The 15,107-nt window shown below is 36.4% G+C and overlaps 1 protein-coding gene across 1 annotated transcript in view; it reads left to right on the forward strand.

Moving 5' to 3' along the window:
• The window catches only part of NALCN (sodium leak channel, non-selective), a 230,438-nt gene that overhangs the window by 15,407 nt on the left and 199,924 nt on the right, over positions 1–15,107 (forward strand). Inside the window, exon 4 of the mRNA XM_088051078.1 lies at positions 13,852–13,935. Within this exon, the coding sequence (XP_087907204.1) occupies positions 13,852–13,935 (84 nt within the window). The remainder of the gene's footprint in view (positions 1–13,851; positions 13,936–15,107) is intronic.

Here is a 15,107-nt window from a genome sequence, read left to right on the forward strand (position 1 = left end):
TATCACACAGGGTGGTTGGGCACTGGAACAGGCTCCTCAGGAAAGTGGTCACCAGCACCAGCCTGACAGAGTTCAAGAAGAGTGTGGACAATGTGCTCAGGCATATGGTGTGACTCTTGGAGCTTTCCTGTACAGGGCTGGGAATGGGACTCAATGATCCTTATGGTTCCCTTCCAACTCAGCTTATTCTGTGATGAATAGACTAGACTAGACTAGACTAGACTAGACTAGAATAGTTTGAAGGGACCGATCGGAAGGGAAGTACAGTTATAATCTAGTCCAAATGTTTGACCAGTTCAGGGCTGACCAAAATTTAAAGTGCATGTTTACTAAGTGCATTGTCCAAATGCCTCTTAAACACAGGATTTGGGCATGGGCATCAAGCATCTCTGTAGGAAGTCTGTTCCAGTTTAACCACCCTCTGTATGAAATGGTTCCTAATTACCAGTCTGAACCTTCTGTGACACTGCTTTGAACCATTCCCACGCATCCTGTCACAAGGTACCAGGGAAGTCAGCACCTCATTCTCCATTTCCCCGCTTCAGGAAGCTGTAGAGAACAACAAGGTTACACCTCAGCCTCCTGTTCTCCGAACTAGACAGACCTAGAGTCCTTAGCTGCTCTGTACAGGATGAACTTGTCTCTGTCATGTGGTGAGCTTGTCTTTGAAGCATGTCTGATGAGTCTGGGCACACAGAAGTAATAGCTGTCTGGAGTTGGTCCCATTGCCTCAATTCATGTTATAAATGTATTAGATAACAACACAGATTTTTTTTTCTTATGCACCCTGACATTTTGGTCTTCATTTATTAGATAAAAATACAGTAAAATAGAATAAATACAACCACTGTTACGCAAGGAGTTTGAGTAGAAAATGGCTGCATTTACTGTTACTTTAACAATTGAGGATTTGCTTAAAACTTGATGTCTTGTAGCATTAATCAGTAAACATTATTATACTGAAATGAAGTGCCTTCTTTGGCACCATTTGGGGAATCATAGAATAACTTAGATGTTAGGGACCTCCAGAGGTCATCTGGTCTTACCTGCTGCCCAAAGCAGGTCCAGTTAGATAGCATTGCCCATGGCTTGGGTTGTCCAGAGGAATCTCAGACTCCTCCAAAGATGAAGAATCCACAGGCTCTTTAAACAGCCTATTCCAATGCTTAACCAATCTTATGCAAAAAATATTTCTGATAATGCTTAATCAAAATTTTCCATTTTTCTGTCAATGCTGTTCAATGAATGATCCTTTTCAGTGAAGTATTTGACTTATTCTTTGAATTATTGTTTCTAGGGAAAATACTAGTTTAATATTATAATTTTGCCAAGAGCATATTCATCCATGGACTGTCAAAGATAGTGGCAAATGAAGTAAATACAGCACTGTGTAGAGACCTATTAGCATTTATTAAAGATGTTTGTATGTGAGATATCTTTTATATAAGGCAATTTGTTACTGCAATGTCCTAATTTAAATGCATTCAAGTCTTCTAGTGAGCGTAGTATCAATGAATGCATTGCCATATGGTTATACTGAACTTTAACATTAATCTGTATTTCTGTAAATGCTTTAGGAACTGAAATGCTAAAAAACCTTTGAGCCATGATTAATGCAAAATTATAGTCCAGCAAGAAACCTAATTTATGGAGAAGTTAGGCACCATCCACTTAAGTCCCAATTAATAACAATGTAAGTATAGCTGAGCTAGGAAGATTTTGAAAATGTCTAATTAACACCTTCTGAGGACAAATGAAAAATATACTTTCTTCGGTTTCTATGGCATTTTAGACAAGAAAAGTAATTTCTGAAACTGCTAGCCTTTTGTCTGTAAAAAAATTCCCTTTTCTCTGTGTAAACTAAGTGACAAAAGAGACCAATGCCTCCATCCAAGAGTTTTGTTATCCCAGAAGGAAAGTTAAAGTGAAATGTTGCAGTGGTATTGTGTCTTTTATTGCTCATGTTTCCTCCTGGGTTATTGTTGCTGTGCTAGTAAAACCCATCCAAACTTTGCGCTGCCCCGCAGCTATTGTCACATGTCATGGACAAGTGAATTAATGCTATTAATACATCTGTCTTTACTTTGGAAATTGTATCTGAAAAATTAAATTCAGGCTGTAATTTCTTACTGATTGAAGTATCATTAAAAACAATATTCTAGGACAGTCTCCCTAATGTTGTCTGTCTGCATTCTACAAAATATAAGTACAAGCAGTAAGAATTTGCAGTGGTTTGTGAAGTTTTATATGAGGCGGAGACAGAATTAGAGCAAGTCAGTTTGTTTCATAGGACATATTCTTATGCTTGCATTCTAAACAATAGTCTTCTATATTGAATTAAATAAGCATTCTATATTGAAGAATGATGGCTTGGGATAAGAAATGTAATAAAAAATGTAATAGTGCATAGTTAAAGCTTACTGAATTCAACATTGTTATTTTCATGATCTTTTCAGTTCAGAATTCCATTTCCTTCAATTGATCCTAGATTTGTTCTCATGCTCTTTAGTTCTCAGAATGTAAACAGGGTTCAGTGACTCTTTGGTTCTGATTCTTGTCATGTTTCATGCTCTTTGGTCAAAAAGAGCATTGCAAAAATCAGCTGCATTAAGGAAGTATTGTCTGTCAAATTAAAGCAGATCAATCTCCTTCACTTTATCATCAATAAAATTTAAAGTGCTTACCAAATTTCACACATAACTTACTGATTGATTGGCAGGCTTCTGAGAGCACCATGAAGGAACTACTCTTTGGATCTGTCAAAATAGTTCATGAGTCAAGCTGGAACTTAACTGACAAGTCTTATGGTCCCTCAGAATCAAAGCTCACATTGATGTGCCCACTCATATGTCACTTAAGAACATGACTGTATGTGCTTGACACAAGTCTGTTCTTTGATTCAAGGAAAGTTTCCAAAATTATCCCCTCCTTGAAAAAGGAGCTGGGGTGGAATTGAAGAAATGAAGGATAACTTTCAAGCCTTAAACAGATGTTATTAGACGAGCATTGGACTTCTCAAAGAAAGAGAACATCTGTGACAGAAGGTCTTTATTTCTTTTAATCAGTGGAATGAAAAAATTACCTTATGCTTTCTACTAATGCATCTTACGAAGGTCATGTCATATGGGTATGCCTGAGGTAAGGATACCTTACTTTAAAGGTATCTTTTACCTTTACTAGAACTATTTACTTTCAGCTTGTGTGTGGGGAGACAGAGAAATATTCCAGGTAAATTGCTTGTATTAGACACAGTTGCACTGGTGGCTTTATATATAATTAAATAACCAAAGAGGAAAATGTGCCAAAAAACTATAACAAAAAGGAGCCAAGTAACAGTTATCTTAGATGATAATTCAGCCCTTAGGGAATGAAAGATGAGAGAATGTAGTTTTATTCCATAGAGACCGTATATATGAAATTTTCTTCATTAGACTGCATCCTCCTTGCAGATTCTAATCACTGTCATGATGGTATGAGAGAACCAACACAGAAATCATGTTGAGAAAGGGAGGCATGGTTTATCCTACTCCTCCATTAAGAGAGTTGCATTGTAAAAAGCAGAGTTCCTTCTCCTGTCTGTTAAAAAAGCCTCTTTGACACTTCATGCTGAAAACGAGAATGTTTTTTTATACAACACAAGCATGGCACTAAATATAATAAAAATATCTTTTTTTTACTGTGCAGTTGTGACACATGTCGGCTAACAAAGGAGATTGCCAAAAGTCATAAGTAAGGGTCCTTAACATTTTCCCCATTGTCAAATCAATTACATTTACAGCAAAACTTTTTGTGCTAGCTGAAGTAGTTGTAGGAGGATTTGTTAGAGTCTTATTTCAGTAGCTCTGTATGCTCTTCACTGACTTCAGAACTCCTAAAAGGAGCAGAAGTGAATGGTTACACCATTAGCTTTCTGCATTCTAGGTGATTCAGGCAGGAACTGAAACTAAGCTTCGTCTGCTACCAATACAGTCATAAATAGATGGGACCAGTTTTGCTTGCTTCTGTCTAGTACTAAAGACTGCATATTACTTAGTTAACTGAAATTAGTGGCTTCCAGCATGTTGGGTGTTTCCAGGCAGCATTTGTCCTGTTTAGAGAGAACATTTTCCTCATAATTTCCTCACCTTTTTTGTGATTGATGCTTTGGTTGCTGTAGTTGCTGTCTGTCTTCTCAAAAGGAAAGTATTGATGATGGAGCTTGCAAAAAACAGATTTTTTGACTTAAAATAGGAAAAGAAAAATAATATTCTTCAGCACTAATTTTGAGGGATTGCAGTGGTCTGTGATTAGTTGTTTGTGTCTAAAGTAGTCTCTTTCAAACAATAATTTATCTGGACTTTTTTTTTCCATTGATAGAAAAGGAAGCTTAAAGTACACAGGCTAACACCTTACCTGCAGGAGTAGTCAGCAATTTCTCTAACTCATATATTTATTCTCAGTGGACAGGTGGGAATACAGAAAGTATGCCCACAGTGTGATGCTAAATTCTTTTTTAATACTTACATTAACTCATTTATGCTTAAATTAATTTCTTCCACAATCATTCTAATTCATAAGGTTGTCTTATCCATTACAGAATTGATGTTTACTGCACTTTATTACAAGTTTTTGTTTTGCATTCTTTTCAGTAGTTTTAATATTAATTAGCATGCCTTTTTCATCAAACAAAAATGGAGAAATTGCAAAATTAGTTTAATCTTTCTGATAAGTGATGGAAATATTAATAGAATTACGGTGAAACACTGTCAACTGGCTTACCAGCTTTTGGTAACTTTGTCAAGGATGTTTCTGTTGCATTACAGACTGAAAATAGAAGACTGAAATTTTGAAATTAATTTTACTTCATGACTTTAGAAGTGCTGTATACCCATGGTTTATAAATGACTTAAGGATCAGGAAGTTTTGTTCTTTTCAAAGGTTGGATAGTAAAACAGAATATGTGGTTCCTGCCATCCAGCAATAACGTGCTCTGATGTGCTTATGATATCTCTGCTGAAAGCTCAGTCTTGGGATGTGCAAATCACAAACAAAAGTGAGAACCTTGACCTTGAGGGCAGGGACATAACCAGCAGAATCAGAGGCAAGGATAAGAAAATTTTGGGATGCTTTGACTAAACAGAGTGAAGAGGAAAAAAGAGAAAACTCCGTACTGTGGTCGTAGAAAGTTCACTGAGCAAACACAAAAAAGACCATTTGTCATAAGATTTGACTTTCTGTTTTACCCTATGCCTTGTGATTATAAGATGAAAATTACTTATCCTTGTGACAGATTATTTTACAGACATAGATATATGTTAAAATATGTGTATATATATATATGTGTGTGTGTGTGTGTGTAAAATATTGAATTTTGTACTGTGTATAATTTTGTTGGAAACCTAGATGTGTAGTGCAGGTCCTATGCTACCCTGTGTTGGCAAAGAATATGTTATTACAAATTGTTTTAAAACTTAATACTGGAATATTTTCATGTTGGAGCTGTGATTCTGTGATTGTTAGTTTTAAATATTATTTAATATAAAAAGTATTTATATCCATTATTTGAATACAACAGTCTACAAAAGTTGATTCTTCTGTGTCACCTTTTTCCTGTGTTTGTTGCTGCATTACTAAGTGTCTACGGCCATTGTAAGGACATCTGTTCCCAGACTACTGGGATTGTGTTGCTCATAAAATCTCCTGATGCTGTTTCCAGCCACAGGAAATTAAAGAAATTAAAACTGATTATCATGAGGAAAAGAAATTTGAAGTTGCCTGCAGCATGCTGCTAGTTGGGTGTTACTGCCTGTGGGCCAGGGAAGGTTAGAGACCATGGCACTGGAATACGCGCACCTGTTTCTATGGTTACTGGTGTCTGGTTTTACTGGAGTGTTTATTACAGGAAAGTAATGACTCATATTACACAGTGGGACTTTTTGCACAATTTTTGCATTAACACATTAGAAAATCAAATGCATTTAAATTACTTGGTGAAAGTACATAAACAGTATTTCCAAAATAAAAATGGTATTTATTCTAACTGGTCCAGAGGTCATGGAAGTTTTTAGTGAGAAATTATTCTGGGGCATGGATTGAAGTATGTGTCCATTTAATAAAATACTCAGTGACTTCAAAATTTAACTTGAAAGTTACTAAGAAAAACTGTACTGCACAATGACTTTCATAATGTAGCTAGAAATTGCTTTTTCAATATACAGACCAATTAGATGAACAAAACCTTACTTTTTGGCAATGTTATTTTTTTCCTCTCTAATAGCACTTTCAAGGATTACTTTCTTGTTATTCTTTATGAAAACAACCATTATTGAGTGATATTTTTAATGTATTACTTCATATCACAGTAAAATGATACATATATTGGGAAAGCAGTGAAACCAACATACTGGATAACATGTTTTCAGGTAGCAGGAGAGGTAAATTCCTTCCTAATGTGCCTTTCTGTGTTGAAATTTGCATTTTCAAGGAAGTCTGCTATAACTAAAAAATTCTATTTTATTTTATTCCCGTGTTGTCTTCTCTCTTAATTTGAGAGGATCAAACAAGACATGAAGATAAACAAATCTTAATGACATCCAAATCCCCATTGAAGGGAATAAGAACATTTATGTGCAGCTGTATTTTCATGAAAATGAAATTTGTGTGGGATTTTTAAGGGAGTAAGCTGAATGTAAAATTGGATTTCACAGTATTGTGTTCTTCACCATTAATATAAACATGGCTTTGTTACAGCTATACTACGATTTTTGTTTCAATAAACTTTTCCTGGTCTCTGTAGTAAAAAAAAAAATATTCTTCAGCTTTTTATAATGCCAATTACCAAATAATACAATCCTCTTTCTGGAAAATGCCTCCTTCTTATGTATTTCAACCCTCATCTTTGTGGGGTTTTTTCTATTGAATGAGAGCTTTGAATGTCAATCATAAATCTGAGTTTTGTCATGTTAGATGAGACTGTTTGCCTATCAAATCTCCCTGTTCAACCTCCAGGCAATAGTTGATACTTCAAAGTAAAAGCTTTCACCTTGAGACGTTCGGATCCCAATCTGCCCATTGCATCCACTATAAATGCTGGAGCTGGGGTAGGAAAGAATACTGCTGAATGAAGCACAGCAGTGTTTATTTCACATCACCTCTGTGGGTCTGCAGAGTACTTCAAAGCATGAGCAGATGTCCATGCATGTGGAACTAGATGTAGAACTGGAGTTAACCCCAAAAAACTGTCATTTGGAGGAGATTGCTTAGATGCCCAAAATTAGGGAACAGTCTGTGTTGGAAGGAACCTGAAGAGATGGTCTGGATCAACTTCCTGCTAAAAGCAGGGCTCAGAGTTGGTTAGTCAGGGTCCTGTGAAACTGAGTCTTAAATATTTCTAGCAAAAGATATGCTAGCATTTCTCTGTGCAATGTGATTGGATGTTTAACTGTTCTCACAGTGGAGATTTTTTTCCTGGAAACAGTGACTACTGTTCCATGTGGGGGAATCCTATTAATCCTCCAAATCAGCCACTTCTAGATTTGCTGAACCCTTAAGACATCTGGGGAAGCTGAGTCAGCTAGTGAGGCAATACCTGGGGCACTGAGTACAGATGGCTAATGAGCAGATGGAGAGGGAAATTAAGTTCAGGCTTTCAGTGCAGTAACCCATAAAATTTCTGCAGGGCATGATGACACCCAGCTGCAGTGGTAAGGTGGTGTATCAAGAGAGCATCAATATAACATACCAGCAAAACTCCCTTCCAAAGTTTAGGAGCCATATTTCTTTTGGGCATTAGCTTCTCTTCTCTACAGGCTTTGAAGAGTGTGCCTGGAGGCTCTGAATAGTGGTCAGTCCAAAGTACTTGACAGTGGGTTGAACTGAGATGCTCTACAATGTTGTGGGTGACACAGATGGTGTGTTTTGGCATTTCTTTCTGTTGTTTTGTGGAAACACTTACTCCCTTTGATATTTTTGTACTTGACGTGAGTTGTGTAACGTTTCAGTGCTTGTCCCTTGTTTGGGTTTGGGGTTTTTCTTAATGTGATTTTCTTATTGTTTGTTTTGTGGGGTTTGTTTGTTTGTTTGTTTGTTTAACTTAATAGTTTAGGTTTAAACCACTGGTTTTTAACTCTTACTAATTCCCCCACCTCATTTTTTTTACAGAAAACAGTTACAGGATTAGCAAGTAAAATGGTCTTTGTCTGTCTGAAAGTCTTGAGGTTTTTTTCACAGACAGAAATTGTTTCTTCCCTTTCAGTCTTTCTGGTGTTTTGATTGTTCAGGTTTTTTCTTTTAAAAACAGCATATGAAATGTGAACACTATGGTTTAATATCCACTCGGTGTGATATGAAACATGAAATGCTATATTTAGTGTAGTAAATTACATATATTAACAAAAATCTAGTCTGCCTTACAAACAGGTTTGAAACAGTTCTTTAGTGAATAGTTCATGTATAGCCATGTATCTTCATTAGCATTTCCTAAAACAACCTGGAAATCTCAACAAATTCAGTTCAAAATCAATTATTGTAATGATTGCAAAGGATGAAGGAGTGGTTCTCTAATGATTATAGGTTTTTTTGTAATGGTAAATTTTAACTATGTTGTGTGTATGTAGCATGTGGGGATCATGTCCTTTTACCAAAAGGACCAGCAAGAGCTGTGTTTCATTTTATTAACTAAAAATAGAGAATTTTGGGATTTGTGCTGTAACTTCTAATGATTTTTCAATTATTTTCTAGCATAGAATACAAGATTACTGTCAATATTACATTATCTGTTAGGAAAAAGATAAATTATGTACTCTGTGATGTGTAACTTAAAGCATCTGATAGTGGAGCAGTTCAGTACAATGCATGGGTAGTTACAAATTGAACTTGTTAAATTCAGTGATGATAAAGTGATATTTTACTCATTGTAGACATTCAGAGTTAAGTTTTACACAGAAATTGTAATTCCATTGGCTGTTTCAAATCAGTTGCTCTTACGTGAGTATATTTTAAGTTCCTTCATTATGAATGAGGATACTGTATCATAAAAAAGACTTGCAGAAATTGAGAAGCTGTGTCATTTCCACACACATACATTGTTTCTTAATACAAACTTTTAGACTAAATATATTTTGGGTTATTTTGAAGTGATTCTATCCCTGTTGTAGAGGACTAACTTAGAGGTGAACCACCTATTTTAAAATATGTCAGTTTTTCTTTAGTTATTAGGATGGTCCTAACTAAGAAATTTACAATTTCCTTTGTTTTCTGCCCTTTGTTCCCAACCTTTGTTTGACACATGAGAACATTAGTGAAATAGTTTTATTTTGAGGGATGGAAAGGAGAATTGAGAACAGAAGTCAGATGCAGTTTTCTTTCTTGATTAGGCCATATTTCTTCATTGTCTTTACTGTGTGAGTAAAATATTGGAAGTGTTTGTCAGGATGGGGACTGGACTGGATTGTCCATATCGTTCTGCTGCTAAGCAGACTGTAAACTGCAGGTTTTAAAGTACATAGGAAAAGCTTGAAGCTGAGCCAAAACTATAAGGAATGTATGCATAGTCTGTGACCAGGTAGAAGATACATGCCATCTGTGTGTGTATATGTATCTGCATGTGCAAGGGGAGAGAGAGGTTAGGCAAGGTGCTCCCTTGAGCTCTGATTTAATTTTGTGACCCACTCACACCTCTGTGCCCAGCAGTGTTTGTGTGGAGCCAGAGAGTGGGGAAGGGAAGGTTGGTTTCCCTAACTCAGCTGTGCTCCCTCTTCTACCTTGCTTTCTCTGTGTTATAATGGGCACTTCATCTGGAAGAAAAAAATACACTCCCAATTCTTATTCCCTCTATTCCTTCCATTTCATCCTGTGCTTTTTTTGATGCTCCTAAAATCTCCATAGATGTCAGCCTCCACACCTTAATGCTTGTCTGTAGTGCTTTATGAGGTAGCCCACAGGATGATCTGAAGGGTGTACCAGAGTTGATGATGTGCTTTGTTTAACACTTCCAGCACATGCAGGATCCAGTGATCATGACAGAATGACACAGTAGCTCATTGTTACTGAGCTTGCTGGTGTCTCTGCATTCTTTCAGCTATCCTGTTTTTCAGGGACTTTGAGGAAAAATGTGAGACTAAGGTTCTAATGAGAGATCCTACAGTGCAGGACTCCTATCCAAATGATGATAAATCTGATTATTCAATAATATCATATTACTTCTTTTATTTAGCTTTCAGAGTAAGCTGGAAAGAGGCAAGAGGGAAGGGTTGAGAGAACAGGTTGTAGTCAGGGATAAAAGAGAAACAAAAATTCCTGAGGGCAAGCAGGGAGGCAGAGAAGGCTGTTGATTTGCAGGGGTTTGCTGTTCATCCCAAGGTGTTCCTGAGGTGTTAAGAGACAAGAAGGGCAGAAGTGACCTCGGGGTCACCTAGCTAAGCTGTCTACCTTACCACCGGTAAGGCAATTCTGATTTCAGATATCTGATTTCAGATACTGAAATTGCTTAAGAAAATTACCAGACATAATCAATCTTCAAGCAGATTTCTTCACTTAATTTGGGTGTTAATTTCATAGAGTATTTTGTTTTCAGTGAGGTTGATAATGAAATAAGTGTTTATTAAAGAATTCCCATTCTATCTAGTCTTCTCATATGAGTTAAACTGTAATGGCTCTCATGAAGTGACTGCCCCAAGTGTTATTAGTTCTCTCTGTATTTTGTATTGACTCAAATTTTCAACATGTTAGGTCTTTTTTTTTTTAATCCCTGTGAACTTCTATAATGATTGTCCAGGGCACCTAATACTGGCAGTAGGCATTTTATCTTTAATGTGCTCAGCACAACTGACAAAGTGGATCTTCCAGCACTTTGTAGTGTTGCTTTATTCTGGAGGAGTGTCAAATTATTTTGTTGTCTAGATAGGTTGTAAATAATGTTGCTGGAGAGGCTTTCAGGACTTGCTGTGCACATGTATACTCCAACATCTACTGTAGGCAGTACAGCAACTTTAATGACTATAAGAGGTTTTGATTAGTCTCTGTTCAAGTCTTCTTGTCTACAGTACTAATCCTTCATGTTCTGGAATAGTGCATTCAGAAAAGAATACTAAATGAAACTTCATCAGTAATTCTCAGATTTCAGCAGACACAATGAAAAAAGGTTGTGGGGTTAACACATTGCAATATTTCAGCTATTTTAGGTACGATGTCACCAGAGGTATTTAAATGTCATTTATCTGTATTCCTTTCCAAGTCTAAGAGCTACCATTGACCACGAGTGTGGTGTTTCAGCCCAAAGCTTTTTTTCAAATATGCATGAAACCCACTGTTCATTACTATTAATATATAAGTTCTAGCCTGTATAGATTAGAATTAGATTTTTCATGGAAGTAGCACATATATTCTGATTTTTGAATTAAGCAGAATGTGGTCCTGCCTTAAAAATGCTTCCAACAGCAACTAACATCCACATGTCAATACATAGTATAAAAGCATTAAATGTTCCCCACCATATTCACTGCCAGACAAATGGCAAACATTAATAGGATTTAGCCAAAGCCTGTCTACACGGAAAGGGCCAGGAGCTCCCCTAAAAGGAGTATTTTCTTCAGATGTAATTCAGGTGTGCTGAGTTTCTGTGAGTGATCCACTGAAAGCCACCCTTACTGGGAGGGTGTAGCGGTGGAAGCAGGCCTGATGTGACAGTGAGAGCAGTGAGGTGGTGCAGCAGCCTGACTGATGAGAAGACTGGAAAGGGTCATGACATCTTCCTTTGTAAGGAGAAAACAGCAAAGCTACTTAACAATCATACCACACCTATTGTGGAGAGAAAAAGCAGCTTCTAAAAAAAGATTTGGCTTTCAGTGAGAACTTGGTGGGTTATTCAAAGGAGGGTGAATACAGGAACTCCTGCACATGTTCTTGCTCAGATCTGTACAGCACAGTTCAGGGAAGACTTTCTGTTTAGACAAAGGGTGCTTAAGAGAAGAAAAGTAATTTTCAATGAGTTCTTCAGCAAGAGAAAGACCAATCAGCATTTTTGTTCTGAGCCACAACTGAAGGACTCAAGTTGCATGTTGATACAAATCTCGTTGTAGATTTGTTCCAGAGTAAGAGATTTAGAGTTTGAGTAGCTGATCTCTGAAAGAAATACCATGTTTCTGCTTCACAGGTACCGAGTATAACCACTAAATAGCTGAATTCTCTCAGCCCTGAGTGAAGAGCTACTGATTAGCTCAGAGTTTACTTGTGGAACGAGGTCTACTTTCTTCAGGAAGGACAGGCTAAAAATATGATGCAAAAGTTCCTGTTCTGTTGCTTCCCTGATCTTCCTCCTCATAGTTCTTGAACTGAGAACTTTAACGTACTTATGTGTTAGAAAATCCTTGCCTGAAAGTAGTACCATCGTTCTCTGTCCTCTATTTCTGATATGAAAATTACTTACTGTATCTTCGTGACTCCCTAACAGTTCACTTCCACCCTGAAGCATTTTTGCAACTGAAATAAATTTTTAAAATATATTTTGTCTCTATTTACACAATATATCATGCTGTCACTTGCTGCAAGGAATGATAAATCATTTTTAGGATAGTGTATGTTGCTGAAAATACTAGATTAAAACAAAACATCTTGTCTGTGCTTTTAGAATCGATGACAATGCTGAGACTTAAAAAATACTGAAATAACTATAACTGAGATAAAGAAAAATGTTTATAAAGCCAGGACTCACATATGAGGCCAATGTCTGTCAATGGCTTCAGGATTCTTGAGACATGACAATAATTTTTCCCCAATTACAGCTGTGAAAAGTGGATGTCAAGCATTGTCATTTTCACCTGGAAATCCCTTAAGAGGACTCAAAAAGTGTATAAGGCAGGGAAGGATGTATTAAATCTGTTGTGAGGAACTTAATTTGAAAAGGTGTGATTTTGTGCCGTCATTGCCTCTGCGTGTTTCTACATATATGGGACATCCACTTTCCTTATATGTATTTTTGTCTAGTCTCCCTTTCAACAAGCTTCATCTCTCTATATGCATTTGTTCCCCAACTTCCTCTGTGCTCCATGAGGTACACAAAGCTATCTAACCCCCAGCCATAATCTATGTAATTAATGTAGATATTTTTGAGTTCAGTGTTTGAAGTGAAGTGTCAGGCATTAGCAGCCCAACAAAGTGTTCTTATAGCTTGCAGTAGAAGGCCTGTGTTGCATGTTTTCAGGAATGGTGTGAAACTTGAGGATATTGAAACATGAAAATTGGAACAGAGGTTGAGAATAGTGCAGTTTAACAGAAACTGAGCTTGGATGCAGAATTCTCCATACTGCCTTTTAGGAGTGATCTCTGAATTGGTTTGTCAACAAAACCATGCTCTGATGTTGTTACAGTGGTTACTATCAAGTGTTTTTGAAATAGAAGGGCTTCTCTAGAGCATGGAAAATGATAGAAAATTTATGAAGAAATGAATGTAAAATTATACTGATTTAATTGAAGCTGTTCAACAGTACTAATTGAATAGCACTATACTAGATTGCTAGCATTTTACACTGATCTTCCTGTGTAAGTATCTTGTAATGGGAAATACAATGGAAAAGTAAGTCCAGTGTTCATTTTTTTGTGTGTTTTTTGATTTACAAAAAGTGTTTGTACATTCTTTTTGACACAAACTGAGAAATATCACACAAGAATGGAGTTAGCATTTATTCACCCACACAATGTGTATATATGTTTCCAGCATATTCTAATCTGTTACTAGGCTTTTGGAGTTTTTTAAAAGTGGCCTTTTAAAAGTGCACAGGAAAGACTTCTTATTCTCCTTCCAAGAGCTCTTGCTTATGATATTTGTAAATTCTGGCAATAAACAAAAATTAACCTCTTAGCTTTCCTTTCTTGTAGGGTGATAGCTCCTATGTAAAGGATCGTTGGTGTGTGTTTGATGGCTTCATGGTCTTTTGTCTTTGGGTGTCACTGGTTTTACAGGTAATCATTTCATTTCCTCTTAAAATGAATAGTTCCTTAATTCTGAAAAATACATGGTGCAATTCAATAAATGTGAGTTGTGGAAATAGAATTGTACACTGATCAAATTGTTTTAAAAACCATGCTGAGTTCAACAAATTTATGACTGCATGTTGCAGCATATCTACGTTAGTAGTATAATTTATCTTGATTATTTTTTCTTATTTCATCTGCAGTTTGTAAACATATACCCTGTGTAGTCAGAAGGAGAAAGAGGATCTTCAGAGAGATATTTCTCTCTTACTGCACATGACAGTTGTGCTCATTTCCTACCAGTGAGTCTAGTAGGGTTCCATGGTGACTAGCTCAGGCATCTAAAGGGAGAATTATTCCAATGTTAGATGTTTGCCATTCTGTAGTTGTAATGATACAGTGAGTGGAGTGGTTTCATGCAGTATCACTCATACCTAGCAAAACATTTTCCAAAATTCATGTTAAAGCACAATGAAAAAACAAAACAAAACAAAACATTTGGAAGCAGTCTGATAAATTTTTATAAAGAAGGAAACTTCAACACATTGCAAAAAAATTACAGTGTTAAGGTATAGGTGAAATTTTGTCATGCAAATCAATCAGCCCTTAACTGTAGCAGGTTTTCTGGGTAAGAACAGGTTGAAAACTGACACTGAGTTTACAGTAGCATAAGGATTGTAAAAGTTCTGTAGTGATTGCTGTTAAGAACTTATGAATTTCTGACAAATTTAAGACACGTAATTTTCTGCTTTTTACACAGGGGAGACTTTGGTACACCTTGTACACATGCAGAGTGAAGGTAGATCATTACAGATAAGAACTGTACATTACCCAGTTTATGCATTGCCAGGTTTTCCCTCCATTTTCTTAGTACTTTGAGCAAACATTAAATCAAGCAGTTACTCTCCAAGAGTGAGAGACAAGGATTATAACAAGACATTTGCACCCAGTCATTCAGCTAAATACTTTTTATTGAGTGCATAACCTGTCAGTGTATTGAGGAAATGGTTCTCTGTTCTCTGCCTTGGCTGAAATTTATATTGTAAGTGGAGTCTAAGAGAAGATGATGTACAGTCTTGCACTGCACTTGGAATTTAATGGAGAATTTATAGTCACGTTGCAACTTATTAGGGCAACTGTGTACATGTACTTTTATATAA

This window comes from Pseudopodoces humilis, chromosome 2, assembly GCF_049639895.1.
Source record: "Pseudopodoces humilis isolate 2021_Gansu_Grassland_sample_001 chromosome 2, ASM4963989v1, whole genome shotgun sequence".
Taxonomy (NCBI): Eukaryota; Metazoa; Chordata; class Aves; order Passeriformes; family Paridae; genus Pseudopodoces; species Pseudopodoces humilis.